The sequence below is a fragment of the Mustelus asterias genome, chromosome 6, assembly GCF_964213995.1.
Source record: "Mustelus asterias chromosome 6, sMusAst1.hap1.1, whole genome shotgun sequence".
In the NCBI taxonomy this organism is placed as follows: Eukaryota; Metazoa; Chordata; class Chondrichthyes; order Carcharhiniformes; family Triakidae; genus Mustelus; species Mustelus asterias.
The window spans coordinates 51,478,250-51,500,407 of record NC_135806.1 but is presented as its reverse complement, the minus strand read 5'-3'; the positions used below and the strand labels follow the sequence as shown (position 1 = coordinate 51,500,407).

At 44.1% G+C, this 22,158-nt stretch overlaps 1 protein-coding gene across 5 annotated transcripts in view; it reads right to left on the bottom strand.

Moving 5' to 3' along the window:
• rfx3 (regulatory factor X, 3 (influences HLA class II expression)) overlaps positions 1-22,158 on the bottom strand; it is a 348,433-nt gene that overhangs the window by 105,412 nt on the left and 220,863 nt on the right. For all 5 annotated transcript variants that reach the window (XM_078214298.1, XM_078214299.1, XM_078214297.1 and 2 more), the window contains one exon: positions 3,279-3,353. In XM_078214298.1, coding sequence (XP_078070424.1) covers positions 3,279-3,353 — 75 coding nt within the window. The remainder of the gene's footprint in view (positions 1-3,278; positions 3,354-22,158) is intronic.

Sequence of the window (22,158 nt, the reverse complement as noted above, 5' to 3'; positions counted from 1 at the left end):
CAGGCTTGATTTAACTGGTACTGGCCTCTCATGATTTTGGGCTCCCTGCTGAGGCTTGCAGCCATTCAACAATGCAGTTGATACTGGCTGCATGGTACCACCATGGTAATGAGCAAGGCAGCATGAAGTTTTGCTGCCTGCATCACACTGAAAGGACATGGGACAATTCTGCATTACAAGCCCTGTGCCATTTTGAAGGCTGTACAATTTAGCTCCTTAAATGTCTGCAGGTATCATGGCAAGGAACAATCCTGTCCTTACCTAATGTACTTCAGTAATTATACTTCAAAAAATACTTTGCAAAGTGCTTTGGGATGTCTGCAGTCACGAAAAGCATTACAGAAATACAAGATTTTTCTTCTTTGTTTCTTTAAAACCTACGTGTTTACTTGAAATAGAAATTACTGTCCAATTTTCCTTTTCAAAATGCAGGACAGTGTATAATTTTACCATCTGACTGCCACCTTATTGAGATCAGCAAAGATTGAACCTGTGACCTTCCTGGTCTGCATTGCTCAGCTTCCCCTTACTTTAGCCTTTGAGACAACAAAGAACATTAGAAATAGGAGAAAGGGCAGGCCACATGGAACCTTATTGACATTAGACTCCTTTTATTTGATTTTTAATGCTACATTCACATTGTTGTAATGTAAAAGAAACACTAAAAAGAGAAATACTGAACTAACTGTGGCATTACATTTGACACTTCCATTTGGCGAGTCATGGTACTGAACTGCATTAATGACCTCAAGAATATTTGAGTGAAGGCCAAAAGAGGTTTTTTTTGTCACTTAGCTGTCAAATGCAAAACTAAATCTCATAGGCCACTCAAATCCAAGGCATGATTTTCCTGCATGTGGTGCATGAATCGTAGGTTTGCTAACCCTCCAAGGGTGTCTTGGAATCTTCAGGAATTAAACATTAAAATTTCCTGGAAGATGCTTCAAACACCGAGGAGAAAAATAATCGGGGCACAATCCCGATATTTCCCCATATTTTTGACCATTTGTTTAGTAGTTGTATGGGCACAACAAATAGGGTCATACAATTGACTTCAACGCTCAAACTTGGAAGGGGAAAGAATTTGCAACAGTTCTCATTCCTGATGCAAAAAACGCATTTTGGGCTGGATTTTGTGGCGAGATAACCAGGGGCAATCCAGACTTGGCTGTTTAGGGGACCTCTGGCCTCATTTCAGACCCATATTAGTTGCTGTTTGAGTTTGAAAGAGACATGAGCCTGCATCTAAGAGCAGCCAGCTAATTAGAGGAAGACTTGGCCACAGCTAGGACTGCAGCCAGCTAAGAGTCACGGCAATGGAGCCACATTCGGAACAAGGTGACGGGGCCTGAGGTCACCAGAGCCAGTCAGGCAGTGGCCAGCAAGTTGAGAGGTGGTGGTGGTGTGTGGTTGGGGGAGTTTGAAGGGGTGGGTGGAAGGGGTGAAACAGGGTGTGTTGTTGGTGAGGAAGGGAGAGGTGTTACCACAGGGGCATTAAATTCCAGCCCATAATGTGTATGTTCGGACAGGACTAGATTGGGTTAATCTGTAATCCTCTCCATATCAAAACAATATGCCTCGCAAACTAGTCTCAAATATGGAAGATGAATACTATGTGGGTGAATTACAAATAATCAACCAAGATCTCCAGCTGCGCGAGTAAATTTGTATGGTTTCTGCTGGTCAGTTCAACCATTACAATTGGCTGAGCAATATCTTGTCATGTATATATAAAATACACACTGTACAACCTTCTTCACCAACCATTTTCAGACTATTCACTGCCCTAGTTGGCATGAGGCAGAGTTGGGAACATATGCATCTACAGACCTGTGTCCAGTATCAGACAGAGCGCTCAGGAGAGAAAGGAGAAAATTAGAAGGGAAAAACAAACTCAGTAAGAGATGGACATATGAAAAATGGGGAGGAATCAAAGGGAATGCTGGTGTAATCATATCTGAGGCAAAGAAGTGAATGAGGGTCAGAGTGGTTGAGTGGCTGAGGTTCCATTTAGAAACACCAGCTTAAGAAAATAAAATAGAGTCCCATTTGATGGCACTTGAGCGATGCATTGTTATTTGTTCACCTTCTCCTTAATAATAATGTAGCATAGAAAAAGGGCCATTGCGCTATGTGAAAAATGTTTCTGTTGAAAACTGAGGGAAACACACTGAGCAGAATGGTGTTCAGCTCTCTACATAGATTTTTTCTCGGACTAATCCTACTCCAGTTCAAGTCATGGGCATCAACGTTCTTCAGGTTACCATCCAGATAGTTCATCAAATCATCAAATTCCTACAGTGCAGAAGTAGGCTATTCGGCCCATCAAGTCTGCACTGACCACAATCCCATCCAGGCCCTATTCCTGTGATCCCACATATTTACCCTACTAATCCTCCTGACACTAAGGGTCAATTTAACATGGCCAATCAACCTAACCTGCACATCTTTGGACTGGGGGAGGAAACCGAAACACCCGGAGGAAATCTATGCAGACACAGGGAGAATGTGCAAACTCCGCACAGACAATGACCCAAGCCAGGAATCGAACCTGGGTCCCTGGCGCTGTGAGGCAGCAGTGCCACTGTGCCACCGTGCTGCCCCTTAAGGGGGTTAAATTGTGATAGGATCATGCCCGATAGTGACTTATAAAGCTTAATCCCACTGAGAATTTTTGGATTAGTGGGAGGGTGCGCTCTCTCCCATTCCAATCTTGTACATTTTGCCTATGGTCCCTGACTAAAAGAAAAACTGTCCTTCAGGTTGCTTTGCGGTTTTCATCTCACCAATGGGGCCCACATACACCCACATGGAGGCCAATAAGCCCTCACCTCACTGGCTGTACTATTCTTCACAAGTACACTTGTTTCAACTGAGCTCAGAGAGTTGCAACTCTGCTGAGGTCGCCTCTACCTCTGCTGGTATTATTTGTCTTCTAAGAGGCAGTCAGAAGGCCTGCTCCTTATAAGGCAAATTGGAAACTCTTAGAAATAGCAGAGACACAACTAGATCTTTGCTGTCTTTCTCTGGTGTCTTCTGATCTCTTGTAAACTAGTGGAATCTCTGCAAATGTTTTATTCCACGCGATTCTAGCATCACATTTCAGTATTATCAATTGTTTATTCTGGTGAGGCAAAGGAAAGCAATACAAATTGTCAATATATTGCATCAAAAGTCAGAACAAACAAAATAAGCAGAAGTAGCAGCAGGATTAATCAGAAAAAGATATATGTAACAGGCAAAAGATTAAAGTGGTTTTGAAGGAAGAGGCAACTTACATGGCTGTTGAGAAGAGTACTTCTGTGAGCAGTCAAACCATCAGACTTTTGGAGTGTCTCAATCGCCATTTCAATCTGATGATAGATAGCATTAAAAGAGCTCAAGGTAAGACAGTGAAAGCAGATTTCAATAAACATAGAAATAAATGAAAAAAATAAAAATGCACAACAGGACTTTTTAATGAGCAAGTTTAAAGTGACAACTTTATTATGCTGAGTACTCCATTTCTATACAAATTAAAAGCAAATCACTTTCTAAAGAGTAATTTACTTTAATGATCTCAAGGAAAAGACCGCATGTCATACTGCTGTACATTGTACTAGATAGGCATTATGCTGAATTGTGTGCCTGCTGCCGATTATAACATTTACACCAGTTCTATTATGTTGTATGCACCAGGTCAGCTATATGTCTCACAGTATGCAACAGTTTTGCATTGTATTGCATATTGCACTGAAATACCGGCTATCCATTATAATGTAGGCACCAACATGCCATGTGATGTGTACCAGCTATACGTTATAATTCAAGGATCAACAACATGTTTTGCTGTTTGTATCTGTTACAAGGCACACTTTGTGTGCCAAATTCTACACCAATTTTATCCTACATTTTGGATCTGAGCTAGGCAATGAAAAAATGAAACACTTTTGAAAGCAAAGGCTACAGAGAATTGCAAAGAATACCATACAAGTCATTTATCAGACAGTAATCCAGCCAGGGTTTAAATCAGATCGCAGATTAGAAGAATCAATTTTTATGGTTCACATTTTTTACTTGCACCTTGCAATTCATCGAGCAACATCTGGGGTTGTAAAAGCTACAGAGATAATGACATCAGTTTTGAACTTTCAGAATTTCCTAAATTTTAGAATGGTCCCCAGAGATCATTAAGTAGCAATCATAACCTCACCGTCCAAGAAAGGAAGGAGAGAGAACACAGGGAATGGAGCTATATGAACGGAGTGGGAATGGAGGGATACAAAAGAGTGGTCTAGTTTGGACCAGGGAGCGGCGCGGGCTAATTGTTCCTGGTTTCTCGTTTCAAGGCTTCATTCTATGATCATCTTGCTGGTGCCAGTACAGAGTGAGACTGCGGATAGTTGGGAACCTGTCTCGGGGGCAGGGAATTCATATGGTGTTCGTGGAAGTGGAAATGACTAGGGTTGGGAAGCATTTTCCGATCGGGGCCATTGTGATCTCCTGGACTCGTTTCGATCGCCTCAGGGGGTCGGAGAGGAATTTCCCAGATTTTTTTTTCCCCATATTGGCCCTGGGGTTTTTCACTCTGGGTTTTCGCCTCTCCCTGGAGATCACATGGTCTGGAATGGGGGGGTGGGGGTAAGTTAATAGGTTGTAATGAACAAAGCATCGTAGCTGTGAGGGACAGCTCGGTGGATAGGATATTGGTATGTAGATAGGCTGGAAAATTGGGCGGGGATCCTGGATTCAGGATTCAATCCTGGACCGGGGAGCGGCGCGGGCTTGGGGGGCCGAAGGGCCTGTTCCTGTGCTGTATTGTTCTTTGTTCTTTGTTGTTCTTTGTTGGAACATCAGGAGGGGGGGAAAATGCTAACATAGTACTTAGAAAATCATAATATGATTGACCAGAGTCAACACAGATTTATGTTGGACAAATCTATTGGAGATTCTGAGATTGTCACTAGCAGGGTACATAAGGAGGAAATTGTAGATGTAGTATATATGGATTTTCAAAAAGACATTAATATGAAGTGTTATATGCAAGGTTATTACACAGAATTAGAGTTCATAGGATTGGACAAATATAATAGCATGGACTGAGGATTGGTTAATGGAAAGAAAACATAAATTAGGAATAAATTGGCCATTTTCAGGTTGAGAGACTGCAACTAGTGGGGAACTACAAGGATCAGTACTTTCACCGCAGCTATTTATCATCTATGTCAATAATCTAGATGAGGGCACTGAAAGCACTGTATCCAGGTTTGCTAATAATACAAAGTTAAGTAATAAAGGAGGCAAAAGGCTGCAATTAAGTTAGCAAGAAAATGGCTGATCCACTTTGAAAGAAAAAGTAGAAAAGCAGAGGATTTTTTTTTTTAAATGGCGAGGGACTGGGAAATGATGGTATTCAGAGGGCTTAGGTATCCTTGTACACAAATCACAAAGTTAACATGCAGTACCGCAAGTAATAAGGAAAATAGATATTCTAATTACAAATATTGTTAATTACAAAATGTTTTGAGTACAAGAGCAAAGAAGTTTTACTGCAATTATACGGGTCCTTGGTGAGCCCACACCTGGAGTACTTATGTGCAGTTCTGGTCACTTTACCTAAGGAAGGATATACCAGCTTTAGAGTGAGTGCAACAAAGGTTTACGAGATTGATTCCCGGGACTGGGGGATTGGCCCCTGGGGGCAGATTGGGTAGATTGGACCTATATTCCCTCAAGTTTAGAAGAATGAGAGGTGATTTCATTCAGAATATTAAATTCTTCGGGGTTTGACAGGGTAGATGTCTCCCCCAATTTTGAAATCTAAAATTAGGGGTCACTGTCTTAGGATAAGGGTTTGGGTATTTAGGACTCAGATATGACTGGAAATTCCTCCACTCAAAGCACGGAGAATCTTTGGAATCCTTTATTCCAGAGGTCTGTGGGTGTTCCATAGCTGCGTGTATTCAAAACAAAGATTGATAAATTAATGGATACTAAGGAGGAATCAAGGGATATGGGATTGGTAAGGAAAGATGGTACTGAGATAGAAGATTAGCCATGACACAATTGAAGGGTCAAACGGCTGACTCTTGCTTCTATTTCTTGGATTTTTTTGTCGTATGTAGCATTTGATTAATCTGACAACACACGTTGCCGTGATTTTTTTTTCAATAGTCATTTTCATAGTGTTGTGAGGATCATTCTATTTGTTAATTTGATATTTTAAATTCTGCAAGGAGACCGAAGTTCTGAGATCTGACCTACTGGAATATTGGATTTTTGACCAAAAAAACTTAATAATAATTAATTGGTGCTGCAAGGCCAAAATAGTTACCAGGTTTATTTGTTTTCTAACTGAATGAGTTACTGGGTGAAACACTCATGAGATTACATAAGATTTACTTTGTGAAAAAAATAAATTTGAATTGGTTGAGATTTATGGGTTTTTCTCCTGTTAGACAGAATATTTTGAGCAGCTATTCTAACCTTTTCCTCACCAATTTTACAGCTACTAAGCTACACAAAACAACCCGTATTTAAGTGAATGGAATAACAACTTAAGAACAGATAGTAAAAAAATTGTTTAGAAATATACATGGTTTGAAGAGGAATAAATAGAACACACGACATAACACACAATTCTTAAACAAAGGAAATAATGTGTAATATACTCCAGAAGGCTGGGTGGTGAAGGACAGAACTGGAGCCAATCTTTACACACAATTCCAAATACTTATTTAAGATAAATACTAAATATATACCCTCCCAACAACTACTGTTTCATTCTGCTTATATTTATAGGAGCACAGGTGAATCCCCAGTTAGTGCCCATCACCTGTATACAATTAAATAAAATTCACATAAAATTACAATGCACTTACTTGAATGTCACAAAAAGTACATATTTAAGATAATGGGCTAACAAGTAATAGGGTGGATTATGATCTGGAAATATATTTTTCATGGGTTACAAATGTAATTAGGAATTTTTATGCTGAAATATAAAAAGAATAACTAATAATCCTTAAATTACTTTTGTTGCGCTAATTTGTTCAGACAACAAAGTAAGGACTAATAAGGTTCAACACTTTGTACTAATCATTGCTGAGACGTAATGTTTTTCCATCTTTACGACCCCTCGGGATACGGCAGCCCAGACTAGATGCAGAGTGAAGTTTTCAATTGTTTGCTTTGTTTTAAAGCTCCCAATAACACTCTCCAATTAAATGATGTGAGCTTTTTCTTTGCATACTATTTCTCAGAGTGGCATTGTTCATTTATTGGCAAAAAACAGAGAGAAGTAGTCTGTATTCATATTGTACCTCTATATATTCTCAAAACATTCCAAATCACTACAAAATGAAAACAACCTTTGAAGTGCAATTGCTTTTAAGTAGATAAATATGGCAGCTGACTTGTGTACAGTAGGTTCCACAAGATGAAAAATCTGTTTTCACATTAGGGCTGATGTGTTTTAAGTGCAGTGAATCATCATAGGGCTCTATCCTGAAAAGGTAAGTTGACCATTACACTGATCAACATTTTTTAAGTGTTGAGATGCATTAGAGTAATTTGCCAACTGGGAGAAGTGCCACAATGCATTTATAATTGTTGAAAACTATGCCGGAAAAAGTTCTGTCACATTTTACACTGTGATTTAAATGTCAGGAGATCTTTTGTTTTTGAAAAAAACCTATTGTTCAAAGTAAAAATGATCTAAGCATCTGTTCAATTTCACTGATTGACAGACAATTAGCTTTCGAATGGAAATGAAACACAACCTGCAGCTTAGAAAAAAAGAGATCAGTTTGTTCAGTTTCAACAGCTGTCAAGAGCTGGGCTGTTGTCCCAGATAACAGAGGTGGGTCTTCTAATCTCCAGTACTGCACTGCATCTCACAAAATTGGAGCCCCCCCCATTAGCTCTCAGAGGTAAAATCATGGTGGGAATGTGGTTCAAATGTGGACTTGAGTTTTGGAAGTCCCAAAAGGGCCAACTTGCTTTTCCCTGACCCAAGATGAAAATTTCTATTTATTTATAAAATCAAGGATTTCTATGTCCTTTCAGCAGTTTTCTCAACTTGTTCTGCTATCTTCAAAAACTTGTCTGCATACATCTACAGATCTCTCTGCTCCCGAATCCCAGTTACTTTAAATTGCCTCTTATTTTTTCTACCAAAATGCATCACTTTACATTTATTTGCTCATTTCACCATTTTAAGAAATAGTAGACATATTAAAATAATTCTTTGCATTTATGCAAGTCCTCTGGAAATATATCATCCTCCTCACTGATAACTTCTGTCTCATCTGCAAGCATTGGAAATAAAAGCCTACATACCCAAATTTAACCCATTAATATATATCAGTAGTAGTAGTGGGCCCAACGTGGATCCCAAGAACACCACTGTGGTGAACCACTGTAGTATTGTCTGTTTGTGTGATATGCCTGGACACGCCCCTGCTGCCTCAATCCGGGACTCCGCCCTTCTCTGGGTATAAAGGCGACTGCTCTCCGCCCCTTTTGCCTCAGTTCGGATTAGCTATCGGTTCGGGTGTGCTCCAATTCTTTCGTTAATAAAAGCCTGTTATTTTGCAACAACGAGTCTTTGCATAATTGATGGTGCATCAATTTTATTTACGAACGTTTTTGGGATGGAGCAACTCTTAAAACCTGATAAACTTGACTTGGACCCTCAGGCTGTTGGGGCCTCCAACTGTTTTGATCACTGGCTGCGCTGCTTCGAGACCTTCATCGCCTCCTCTGCCGTCATCGTAACCGACATCGACAAACTACACGAGCTCCACGCCTGTGTCAGAGCTCACGTCTTCGCGGTAATCCGAGACGCGGAAACTTACCAGGAGGCAATCGATCTCCTAAAAGGCCAGTACAACCGGCAGCCGAATGAGGTCTACGCCAGACATCTGCTGGCCACTCGCAGACAGCAGCCCGGGGAATCGACTGAGCAATTCCTGCGTGAACTGCGTGCACTCGGCAGAGCCTGCAGCTGCAAGGCCGTTTCAGCCGCCCAAAACGCCGACGACCTGATCAGAGGTGCCTTTGTCGCGGGCATCAGGTTGACCTATATCCGGCAGTGTCTACTAGAACAGAGTGGGCTGGACCTGCAGAAGACTGTGGCGCTTGCCGGCTCGCTGGAGGTGGCTTTTCGGAATCTCGAGGCCAACACCCCCGACCACGAGGGCGCACTGTGGACACCGCGACCGCCACCACCTCTGTACCCGGGAGGGCCGCTAACCTACGCCACGCCCTGTCCCGACACCGAACTGACCACTGCGGCAGTCTCTGGAGGCCCGAGGTGCTACTTCTGCGGCCTGGAGAAGCACCCATGACGACGCTGCCCTGCGAAAGATGCGATTTGCTCCGGCTGTGGTAAGAAGGGCCATTACTTGAAAGTCTGCAGGGCAAAATCGGCCTCCAGGCCCAGCAGCGCCGCGTGCGATCCGCGGGAGGCACCGTCTTCGACGCCATCGGCCGTGTGCGATCCGCGGGAGCCGCCATCTTGGATGCCATCAGCCGCGTGTGACCCACGGGGGCCGCCATCTTGGACGCCATCAGCTGCGTGTGAGCCGCGGGGGCCACCATCTTGGATGGCGTCAGCCGCGTGCAAGCCACGCAGGCCGCCATTTTGGGAACCGTCCACTGCGTGCGGCTCTTCGCCTAATCCAATGGTGGCCTCGGTCGCGTTGGACCAGTCCAGGCCTCACCAACTCGCCTGGTCTATGATGGACATCAAGATGAACGGTCACACTACAAACTGTTTATTTGACAGTGGGAGTACAGAGAGTTTTATCCACCCTAACACGGTGAGTCGCTACGCACTGCCAGTACTACCAATGCAGCAATCAATCTCCATGGCTTCGACGTCCCAGTCAGTGAATATCCTCGGTTACTGTGTGGCAACTCTGACTGTACGGGGCACGGTGTACAAGAAGTGCAGGCTCCTCGTGCTGCCACAGCTCTGCGCTGCCGTACTACTGGGGCTAGATTTCCTGTGTCACCTTGGGAGCATCACCATGGTATATATTGGGCCTTTTGCCCCAATCTCCGTCCGCAATCCGCAGCTATTAGACTAGCCACCGCGCACCACCTGTGGTCTCTCGACCCTTAAAGTCACCCCTCCCTCGCTCTTTGAACACCTCACCCCCGACTGCAAGCCCATTGCCACCAAAAGCAGCCGGTACAGCGCTGGAGACAGAGTGTTAATTAAGTCCGAGGTGCGACGCCTCCTGGGGGAGGGGATCATTGAGACCAGTACCAGCTGGAGAGCCCAAGTGGTGGTTGTTAAGACTGGGGAGAAACATCGCATGGTCATCGACTACAGTCAGACCATTAACCGATACACGCAGCTGGATGCGTACCCCCTTCCCCGCATCTCTGACATGGTCAATCAGATTGCACAATATCGGGTGTTCTCCACCATTGACTTGAAGTCTGCATACTACCAGCTCCCTATCCGCCCGGAGGATTGCCAATACACTGCCTTCGAGGCGGATGGCCATCTCTATCACTTCCTTCGGGTCCCCTTCGGCGTCACCAACGGGGTCTCGGTTTTCCAGCGTGAGATGGACCGAATGGTGGACCAGAACGGGCTGCGGGCCACCTTCCCGTACCTGGATAACGTCACTATCTGCGGCCATGATCAGTAGGACCACGACGCCAACCTCCAAAAATTCCTCCGCACCGCGGCACTCCTCAATCTGACCTATAATAAGGAGAAGTGCATATTCCGCACACACCGCCTCGCCATCCTTGGTTGTGTTATGGAAAACGGGGTCATCGGCCCCGATCCCGACCGCATCATCCCCTCCTGGAACTTCCCCTCTCCACCACCCTCAAAGCACTGCGGCGATGCCTGGGCTTCTTCTCGTACTACGCCCAGTGGGTCCCCAATTATGCGGACAAAGTCCGTCCGCTCATCAAATCCACAGCTTTTCCCCTGGCGGCGGAGGCTCGGCTGGCCTTTGACCGCATCAAAGCGGATATCACGAAGGCCACGATGCACGCTGTAGATGAATCCATCCCGTTCCAGGTGGAGAGCGATGCGTCTGACTTTGCCCTAGCCGCCACTCTTAACCAGGTGGGCAGACCCGTGGCCTTCTTCTCGCGCACCCTCCAGGACCCTGAAATTCGACACTCCTCTGTCGAAAAAGAGGCACAAGCCATCGTGGAGGCTGTACAGCACTGGCGCCACTACCTGGCTGGCAAACGGTTCACCCTGCTCACGGACCAACGGTCCGTTGCCTTTATGTTCAGTAACACGCAGCGGGGCAAAATCAAGAATGATAAGATTTTGAGGTGGAGGATCGAGCTCTCCACCTACAATTACGACATTTTATACCGGCCTAGGAAGCTCAATGAGCCCCCAGACGCCCTGTCCCGGGGGACCTGTGCCAGCGCGAACCTAGTCCGATTAGACTCTCTACGACGACCTCTGCCACCCGGGGGTGACCAGGTTCTTCCACTTCATTAAGGCCCGGAACCTGCCCTATTCCATCGAGGAAGTCAGGTCTATAACCAGGCACTGCCAAGACTGCGCGGAGTGCAAGCTGCACTTCTATCGGCCAGACAGAGCGCACCTCATCAAAGCCACCCGCCCTTTCGAACGCCTAAGCGTTGACTTCAAAGGCCCCCTCCCCTCTTCTGACCGCAACATATACTTCCTCAACGTCATCGATGAGTATTCGTGGTTCCCCTTCGCTATTCCCTGCCCGGATATGACCTCGGCCACGGTTGTCAGGGCCCTGCACAGCCTCTTCACCCTGTTCGGTTTCCCTAGCTATATTCATAGCGACCGGGGTTCCTCTTTTATGAGTGATGAGCTGCGCCAGTACCTGCTCTCCAAAGGTATAGCCTCGAGTAGGACCACCAGCTACAACCCCAGGGGGAATGGACAGGTGGAGAGGGAGAACGCGACAGTCTGGAAGGCCGTTTTATTAGCTCTCCGGTCTAAGGATCTTCCAGTCTCCCGCTGGCAAGAGGTCCTCCCTGATACGCTACACTCAATTAGGTCACTACTGTGCACGGCTACCAACACCACCCCTCATGAACGAATGTTTGTTTTCCCCAGGAGGTCCTCCTCAGGGACCTCACTACCATCGTGGCTGATGTCCTCACGCCCTGTCTTGCTCCGGAAGCACGTGCGGACCCATAAATTGGACCCCCTGGTCGAAATGGTCCAACACCTCCACGCCAACCCCCAATACGCCTATGTGGTGTAACCCAACAGGCGGGAGGACACGGTCTCCATTCGTGACCTGGCACCCGCGGGTACTACGTCCCACGGCCCCTCACCCCCAGCTCCCAACATTGCCCATGATGCACCAGGGTCGCAGCACGCTCATCTAGCCCCCGTGTACGGCACGCCTGAGCCCCAGGAGCCGCCTCCACACACCCGGCAGTCTGAAGGGGCTGTGGACGGCTTCACCGATTACGGACTGGCGTCTGACTCACCACCGCGGCCTCCTGAACCGGCACCACGGCTGACACTGCGGCGGTCGCAGCGGCAGATCAAGCCCCCGGAGAGACTGAACTTGTAACTCTGTGACTGTCGTTCCACCACCTCGCCCCCGCCAAACTTTTTTTTTGAACGGGGGCGAATGTGGTGAACCACTGTAGTATTGTCTGTTTGTGTGATATGCCTGGACACGCCCCTGCTGCCTCAATCCAGGACTCCGCCCTTCTCGGGGTATAAAGGCGACTGCTCTCCGCCCCTTTCGCCTCAGTTCGGATTAGCTATCGGTTCGGGTGTGCTCCAATTCTTTCGTAAATAAAAGCCTGTTATTTTGCAACAACGAGTCTTTGCATAATTGATGGTGCATCAACCACATTCACTTCCTTCTAATCTGAAAAACAACCATTCAGCACTACTCTTTGCTTTCTGTCTCATAGTCAACATTGTATCAATGCAACCCCTTTAATCCTATGAGCTTCAATTTTGCTCACATGTCTTTTGACTCTCGATGGCTTTTAACTGGTCGAATTAAATGAGCCTGGGCAATTAAACGAATTGCAAATCAATTCCCTTAGGAAATAAGTTTACAGTGCAGTAATGCCCTCTAATCCAACAATCTCTCAGAGAACGCGATAATAATTGAAAAGGGACATGGATAATGTAACCTATAAATTATCTGCTTGTTATGCTGTAGTGTAGAATACGCATCTAAATGGAAGCATTTTAGAACATAGACGTGGCACTTACTTCAGTGTTAAATGCGAGGTAGCATGGACATAAATAATTTTGACTATAACAAGTTTCCAGTTCTTGTTCATCTTAATTCCTTATGTGCTAATATATACCCAGATCCAAAGATGTGCAGGTTAGGTGGATTGGCTATGCTAAAATTGCCCCATAGTGTCAGGGGGATTAGCAGGGTAAATGGGTAGAGTTACAGGGATAGGAACTGGGTAGGATAGTTGCTGGTGCAGACTCGCTGGGCCGAATGGCCTTCTTCTGCATTGTAGGGATTCTATGATTCAATGAACCTTAGGAAGCATTACCAAAAACTTACATTTTAAAAATATCACAAATATTATACATTCCCCTGTGGAGAGTGCAGGAGCACATGCCAGGAGCAACACCAGGCATACATAATAATGAGGTGTCAACCTGCTGAAGCTACAACACAGGACTATTTGCGTACTAAACAGCATAAACAGCAAGTAATTGACGGAGATAAGCGATCCCACAACCAATGGATCAGATCTAAGCTCTGCAGTCCTGCCACATCCAGCTGTGAAGGGAGGTGGGCAATTAACTCACTGGAGGAGGATCCACAAATATCCCCATCCTCAATGATGGAGGAGCCCAGCACATCAGTGCAAAAGAAAAGTGGAACTATTGCAACCATCTTCAGCCCAGAAATGCCGAGTGGATGATCCATCTCGGCCTCATCCAGATGTCCCCAACATCACAACTGCCAGTCTTTAGCAAGTATGATTTAGTACAAGTACTATAAAGAAATGGCTCAAGGCACTGGATACTACAAAAGCTATGGCCCCTGACAATATTCTGGCAATAGCAGTGAAGGTTTGTGCTTCAGAACTTGTCACACCCCTAGCCAAGCTGTTCCAGTACAGTTACAACACTGCCATCTACCCAGCAACGTGGAAAATTGACCAGGTTTGTCCTGCACACAAGAAATAAAGCAACTCAAACCCAACCAATTACTGCCCCATCAGTCTACTCTCAATCATCAGTAAAGTAATGGAAAGGATCATCAAGTGCTATCAAGCGACACTTATTCAGTAATAACCTGCTCAAGGGTGCTCAGTTTGGGTTCCATCAGGGTCACTCATCCCCTGACCTCATTACAGCCTTGGTTCAAACATGGACCAAAGAGCGGAACTCCAGAGGTGAGGTGAGAGTGACTGCCCTTGACATCAGGGAAGTATTTGACCAAGCATGGCATCAAGGAGCCCGAGCAAAACTGGGAATCAGGGCGAAAAACCGTCCACTGGCTGAGTTCAGCTCCAACAACATTCAAGAAGTTTGACACCATCCAATGCAAAGTTGCTCGCTTGACTACTACCCCTTCCACAAACATTGACCGATGAACAGTGGAAGCCTAGCAGCAATATGCACCATCTACAAGTTGCACTGCTGGAACTCAAGGTTCCTTTGGCAGCACCTTCCAAACCCACAACCACTACATTAGAAGGTCAAGAGCAGCAGATACCTGGGAATACTATATCCCTGGGTTCCCCTCCAAGCCAATCACCATCCTTACTTGGAAATATATCACCGTTCTTTCACTGTTGCTGGGTCAAAATCCTACAACTCCCTCCCTAACAGTACTATGGGTGTACGTACACCACAGGGACTGCCATGGTTCAAGCAGGCAGCTCACCATCACCTTCTCAAGGGCAGCGAGGGATGGGCAATAAAAATGCTGGCCTAGCCAGTGATGCCTACGTCCCGTAAAATGAGTATAAAGAAAGAAACCTTCATTTATATCCAGCTGAGATAAAAAGTATGTATTTTTTCTCTCTTTCTTCAATGTCTTATCATACAGATTCTAGATCAAGAAGGAAAATTGGTAAACCCCTCTCTTCCAAAAATGATATCAGAGAAACAGCAATGTTCAGGTAAAAGGAGACTATGGATGACATGATGGTGAATGACTTTGAAGCTTCAGTGAATTGCACTACAAGGTGGTAAGGATCCAGGTTTGAATGCACAACTCAAAAAACAGCACTGACAATAGCCATATCACTGTAAGAAGGTTCTAAGCAGCAGTTAGGTGTCTCCCTAAGCAGGAAAGTTTGTTCTCCACACGCTCTTGCACAATTTCTGCAGGATTGTAAGAGGCATCAAAACAGGTCATCTGCTTGCAGCACTTGGGTCAATAATAGTACATGAAAAAGAAAGGTTAAAAAAGCCTTGAAAATAAATTAACTGCACCGAGGAGCAAAGAATAAAATGCAAAATTAAAAAGAATCACCCACAAAACCTTTTAATCTTTTAATCAGAATCTGAAATGCTACAGTAATCTGCAAAATTTAATTAAATGGCCAGACAGATCCTTTAATAAGTTATAGTTATTGCGACTTAGTCGGGTCATATGATGTTCTTGTTTTAGACACTTCATTTCAGCAACACTAGATGAAATTTTAAAATCAGAGAATGAGAATCTTCTCACTTTTATGCAAAAGATAAATTATTTAATTTAAAGAATTTCAGATTTAGTCTATATGAATTTTCTATTTTGGAGCGAATAAACTGTTGATTTCCAACAGAGAGCATTTAAAAAAATTAGTTGTTCTCACATATTATTCCTCACAGCCAAATGTAAAACAGTTAGACTCACAGGATGATTGCAGGAGAAAAGATCATACGACCTATTGCATCTGTGCCAGTTCTCTGGAAGAGCAGATTCACCAAGTCCCACTCTCCTGCCTTTTCAACCTACCCCTGCAAATTTTTCAGTTCAGTTAACTAGCCAATTCCTTTCTGAATGCCTCAATTGAATCTACCTCCATGTATGCAGGCGGGGCATTCCAGATCTAACCTCGCATTGTGTAAAAAGGTTTTTTTCTCATGTCACCGTTGCTTCTTTTGCCAATCACCTTAAATTAGTGTCCTCTGGTTCTTGACCTTTCTGCCAACAAGAACAGTTTCTCCCAATTCACGTCATCTAAACCTCCTCTTAATATTCTATTCTCCAAGAACGACAGCCCCAACTTCTAAAATCTATCCATGCAACTAAAGTTCTTTATCCTTGGAATCATTTTTGTGAATCTTTTCTGTACCTTTTGGGGTGAGATAGTGGCACAGTGGTTAGCAGTGCTGCCTCTCAGCACCAGGGACCCGGGTTCAATTCCAGCCTTGGGTGACTGTGTGAAGTTTGTATGTTCTCCTGTGTCTGTGAGGGTTTCCTTCAGGTGCTCCAGTTTCCTTCCACAGCCTAAAGATGTGCCTTGGTGGAGTGGCAATGCTAAAATTGCCTCTTGGTGTCCAAAGATGTGTAGGTTAGGTGGATTAGCCATGGTAAATGTGTGGGGTTATGGGGATAGTGCAGGGGTTGGACCTGGGTAAGATACTATTTCAAAGAGTCAGTGCAGACTCAATGGGCTGAATGGCCTCTTCCTGCATTATCGGAGTTCTAAGGTTCAAATTGCTTCACATCCCTCCTAAATTGTGCTGCCTGGAATTGGCACAATATTTCAGATAAGGCCCAACCAGAGTTTTAAACGGCTTCATCATAACTTCCTTGCTTTTGCACCGTTTGCCCCTATTTATAAAGCCCAGGATTCTGTACGCTTTATTAACCACTGTCGCAACTTTCCCTGCCACCTTCAATGATTTGTGTAAATATACCACCAAGTCCCTCTGCTGCTGTAACCTCTTGAGAAGTGTACCTTTTTATTTTGTAATGTCTCTCCTTATTCCTCCTGCCAAAATGAATCACCTTACAGCTCTCTGCATTAAGTTTCATTTGTCACTTATCCTTCCATTCCATCAATCTTTCCAAGTTCTTTGTAAGTGTGTCACTATCCACCTCGCAGATCACAATACATCCAAGGTTTGTATCATCCACAGTTGTGTCTCTCTCTTCTTCTCATTCGTGAATTCTAACTTTTTCAGTTGTCCTCCAATAATTGAATTATAAACAATGGTACAAAAGCAAGATTATTTCCACAGAACAGAGTGGATGTGCGGACCAAATTTGAAGAAAGACAGTTTAGTTCGTTGCCAATTTTATGAAAAGCGAACTGGGTCGCTACTTGATGAGAAGCAAGTTGTGTAGAGTTTGCACATTTTCCCCATGCCTGCATGGGTTTCCTCTCCGGTTTCCTCGCACAGTCCAAAGATGTGCGGGTTAGATTGATTGGTCATGCTAAATTCTCCTTTCGTGTCTCAGAATGTGTAGGTTAGAGGTATTAGCAGGGTAAATGTGTGGGGTTGTGGGGATAGGGCCTGGGGTGGGATTGTCGTCAGTGCAGACTCGAGGGAGTGAATAGCCTCCTTCTGCACTGTAGGGTTTCTATCATTCTATGTTTGACAGTTACAAAAGCTTTTTGATCATCCTTTTTTTCAAGGAAATTCTGAGAGAAAAATAATATTTCATAAAGTGGGGCCTCAAGAGATGGTGTGAAAGAAAGGACAATAACTAGCATTTATATAACTTCACAACCTTGCAAAATGCTTCGATGCCAACCAAGTACTTTCAAAATACTGTTATAATATGGGGAAGTGAGCACATTAAGGTTCTACAGTGATGTGTAAAATAATTAGATAATCTATTCAGAAATGTTGCTTGAGGGATAAATTTCATCAAGAAAACTATCACTATCTGAAAAGCGCCATGGAATCTTCTGTGTCTCATCCAAAAGACTGCGCTTCGGACAGTGAAACATTCCCTCAGAAATGCACTGAAGTGCCGATTATTTGTTCAAGACTATGGGATAGGGTTTGAATCCACGAAAGTTTGATGAGAAGTGAGAATGCTCTCACAGACTGTTTGTGAGGTTTTCAAAATAACACAGTGTTCGCTTGGCTGAATTGACAACAGTCTCGCCTTGTAGTCATTCACAATGGGTTGGATTTTCATGGAATCAAGATGACTCCGGGGTCTTTTAATGTGTGGCTCTCTCTCAGCACTGAAGGGGTTAAAAGGGTGAGTGGAACTTGGATGCAGACATCCTGCCCCCATTTCCAACAGATTCAATTTATGCTGGTAGGGGAAAGTGGGTGAGGTATGAATCACATAGGCAAGAAATCCGAACTCAGCGGCATCATTTGAACTCGGTGCCAAATTGAAATTGACTCAATTTTGTCTGTTGCAAAGGCCTTAACACACAGTGTGAGAGTCAAAAATAATCAAGTAGATGTAATACTCTTGAAGGGCAGGGAAGGTCTGTTTTACTGTCATGATCTGAAGTTTCTTTTAGATCTTTTACTCTTTAAACCAGGAAAGAATAAAAAACCTTCGCTGGGCTACTAGGATTGGCAGGCCAGCTAGTGTGATACTTGTTCTGCCGGTTTCAGTAATGTCATTTGTTGCCATTTCTCTGAGGACTATTTATTATGATTGGATTGATTTTCAAAAGCTACAATTATATTAGCAGGAGCGGGGGTGGCATGGTGGCACAGTGGTTAGCACTGCTGCCTCACAGGGCCAAGGACCTGGGTTCAATTCTGGCTTCGGAATTGTCGATGTAGAGTTTGCACGTTCTCCCCGTGTCTGTGTGGGTTTCCTCCGGGCGCTCCAGTTTCCTCCCACTTTCCAAAGATGTGCGGGTTAGGTGGATTGGCCATGGTAAATTGCCCTGTCAGGGGGAATAGCCAGGGTATACATATGGTGTTATGGGGATGGGGTCTGGGTGGTATTGTGGTCGGTGCAGCTTCGTTGAGCCGAATGGTCTCCTTCTGCACTCTATGATTCTGGTTCTGAGTTCACAGTTTGATTGGCAGCTAAGAGTCATAAAGGATTCGGGGTATGAACAGAGGTTTGATTGTATAAGAGTTTAACCACTTGAGGGGATCTTAAAGCTTTGATGTTTTCTTGGATGTAAGTGTATTTCACCATCAATATTGTATAGTGAGAGCTGTACTAAATTTTCATAAGTGTATTTTTTTTATCTCCACATTGGCCCTGAGGTCCATTCGTGGCTTCAAGAGTATTAGGATCCATTGGATGGGTGGGGGTCATGAGTTGTATTGAGTTGACATGGAGGGCATGAAGGACCATGGGGATGGGGGGGATTGTTGACCCAATTGCACCCTTGAGCAGAAATCTCACAATTCGGAGCATTTTATCGAGGCGGATCTGGCAAGTTGGGAAATTGCCTGACTTGAACTACCTGTCTTGGGAGGCAAAATCCAGCGCCATGGGTTCCAATCTCCTAATTAAAGGAATCTGGGCAATTAAAAGAGATTTAGATGAATTCTCGTGGGAAGTAAGTTCATGGTATAATTATGTCATCTAGTTTCGCAGTCAAGTAAACTGAAGGGGAAATGGATACGGTAACTTTAACACAACATGTGTATGTATGTATATGTGAGGCAAGAGGTTAGAGGTGCTAACTTAAGTATCAAACCAAGATTCCCATTTTTTTTATTTTGGTGATTCAAAAGTATATTAACGATCTCATTACATTATCTGAAAAAGAGTGGGGTGTTTTCTCAGTATTCTGGCCAACATCCCTCCCTTAATTAGGTCCCCAAAAAAATCCAACAGGTAATTTATATAATTTGCTGTTTATAGGTAAATTAACTTTTTATCTGCCTATGCAACAACAGTGTTAGCACATCAGTAGCAATTTAATGCTTGCAAAAGTTTTGGAGATGTCTCAGGGATCTGGACAGAGTAGATAGGGGAAAAACCAATCCCACTTGTGAATGGATCAAGAATTAGAAAGCACAGATTTAAAGTAATTGGCAAAAGAAGCAAAAAGCAACATAAGGAAAAGCATTTTCATGCTGAGTGGTTGGGGACTGAAATGCACTGCCTGAGAGAATGAGGGAGGCAGGTTCAATCGAGGCGTTCAAAAGGGAACTACACTTACCTGAAAAGGAAGAATGTGCAAGGTTACGAGGACAAGGTGGGGGAATTGCACTAGATGGATTGCTAATTTGGAGAGCACAATGGGCCAAATGGCCACATTGTACACTGTGATAATTCTGTGATTCTGTAATGAGATGACTTATAAATACTCTTTCGTCCAAAGCAAGTAAATTATGCCAAACCATTATAAAATAATGCTTTGGCCTAAGTTAGAGTATGATGTCCAATTCTTGGAGAAATTTCAAATGAGATATATCAGAAAATATGCTGAGAGGCTAAAAAGGCAAGATTGCTGTCTTTACAGCAAAAAAGGATAAGAAGGGATCTTATAAAGGAATTTACAATTGTGAAGGGTTTTGTCAGAATACATGAAGAGGAACTGTCCCACTGACAGGAATATCAGTAACTGTTTACCCCAGTCCAACTCCACATCAGGAATATCAGTAACCAGAGGAAACAGGTTTAAGTTAATTGTGAAAATAAACAAAGGAGGAGATTTTTTTAAATATGTGGTGAGTTATGATCTGGAATACACTGCCTAATGATGGGGGCGGTTGGGGGGTTGTGCGTGATGCTAAAGAGATCGCTCCTTCAAAACATGCAAAGCTTGTGCTGCCTGCTAATTTGAGTGATAGTACTGGTCAGGGAGAACACAATGGACCCCCTCTGCTGGCAGAAAGAGTACGGTCCACATCTCTGCTGCAGCAGTGGATGGTGAAGTGGGAGATGTGAACTGAGCAGATCTCCTCTACTCCTAGAACATAGAACAGTATAGCACAGAACAGGCCCTTCGGCTCACGATGTTGTGCCGAGCTTTATCTGAAACCAAGATCAAGCTATCCCACTCCCTATCATCCTGGTGTGCTCCATGTGCCTATCCAATAACCGCTTAAATGTTCCTAAAGGTCTGACTCCACTATCACTGCAGGCAGTCCATTCCACACCCCAACCACTCTCTGAGTAAAGAACCTACCTCGGACATCCTTCCTATATCTCCCACCGTGAACTTGATTTTACATTTGATTTCAATATAGGTAAAACAGCAATTTTTTTTTTCAACATATAGCTTAAGGATAGCAGCAAAAGGAAATGCATGGCCAACCAGGCTGGGGCCACCTTCACAGTCACTGGCAACACTGTCCTTGCCCTGCTCTGAGGCAGCAGGACTGGATGGCAGATTTCTGCAAGTTTATTCTTCGTAAAGCACAGATTACTTATTCACTACTCCTCGCGGTAAGAGAGATGTTCCCAGGAGACCTTAGGTGGATAATATCTCCTGCTGAGACTGACAAGGACAAGCTCTACAAGAAGCTTGTCCATGTCTCTCTTGTTGTAGCCTAAAGTGGATGACAACTAGAGTACCCATGACTGAGAACAGTCTGGACTGACCAGAAGTCTTGAAGTCAAAACCAAGGTCTCCCTCATATTAAGTACCATTGACTGCAGACTTCAACAAATTTAACCAACTCTACGAACCACCAAATCCTACTACAAATTCAAACAGACTCAATAGAAATTATCTATCAACTGAGAGTGGTTGATGATTTTTTCACATAGCACTGGTGAATGCATCTTCAGCTGTATGTCTTTAAGTGGAATGGCAAAGTCAGAGCTAGCAGCATTAGCATCAAACCAGTGTTACATGTTAACTGATGTCACAATCTACTGATCCTACAGACTTTTGGTATTCCCTTGTAACAGAAATGTGCACATGGCACAGACCCTCTTTTGACGCCAAAATGATACCCGTCGCACGGTAACTACAGAGTCCAACTTAGCGGCCACAGTGAATAGATAGATCACCTTAACTTAAAGTAACTTCTACCTACTCTAATGCATGGCAAATATAAGAACTTTACAAAAGCCCACAAACCGCAATCAGTAAGGATAGGCAATGACAGCTCCTCCATGATTATCTTCAACACCGGGGCCCCGCAAGGCTGTGTCCCCAGCCCCTTACTATATTCCTTATACACTTATGACTGTGTGGCCAAATTCCACTCCAACTCCATTATCAAGTTTGCTGATGACACCACCGTAGTGGGTTGGATCTCAAACAATGATGAGATGGAGCACACGAAAGAAATAGAAAATCTGGTGAAATGGTACAACGACAATAATCGCTCCTCAATGTCAGTAAAACAAAGTCATT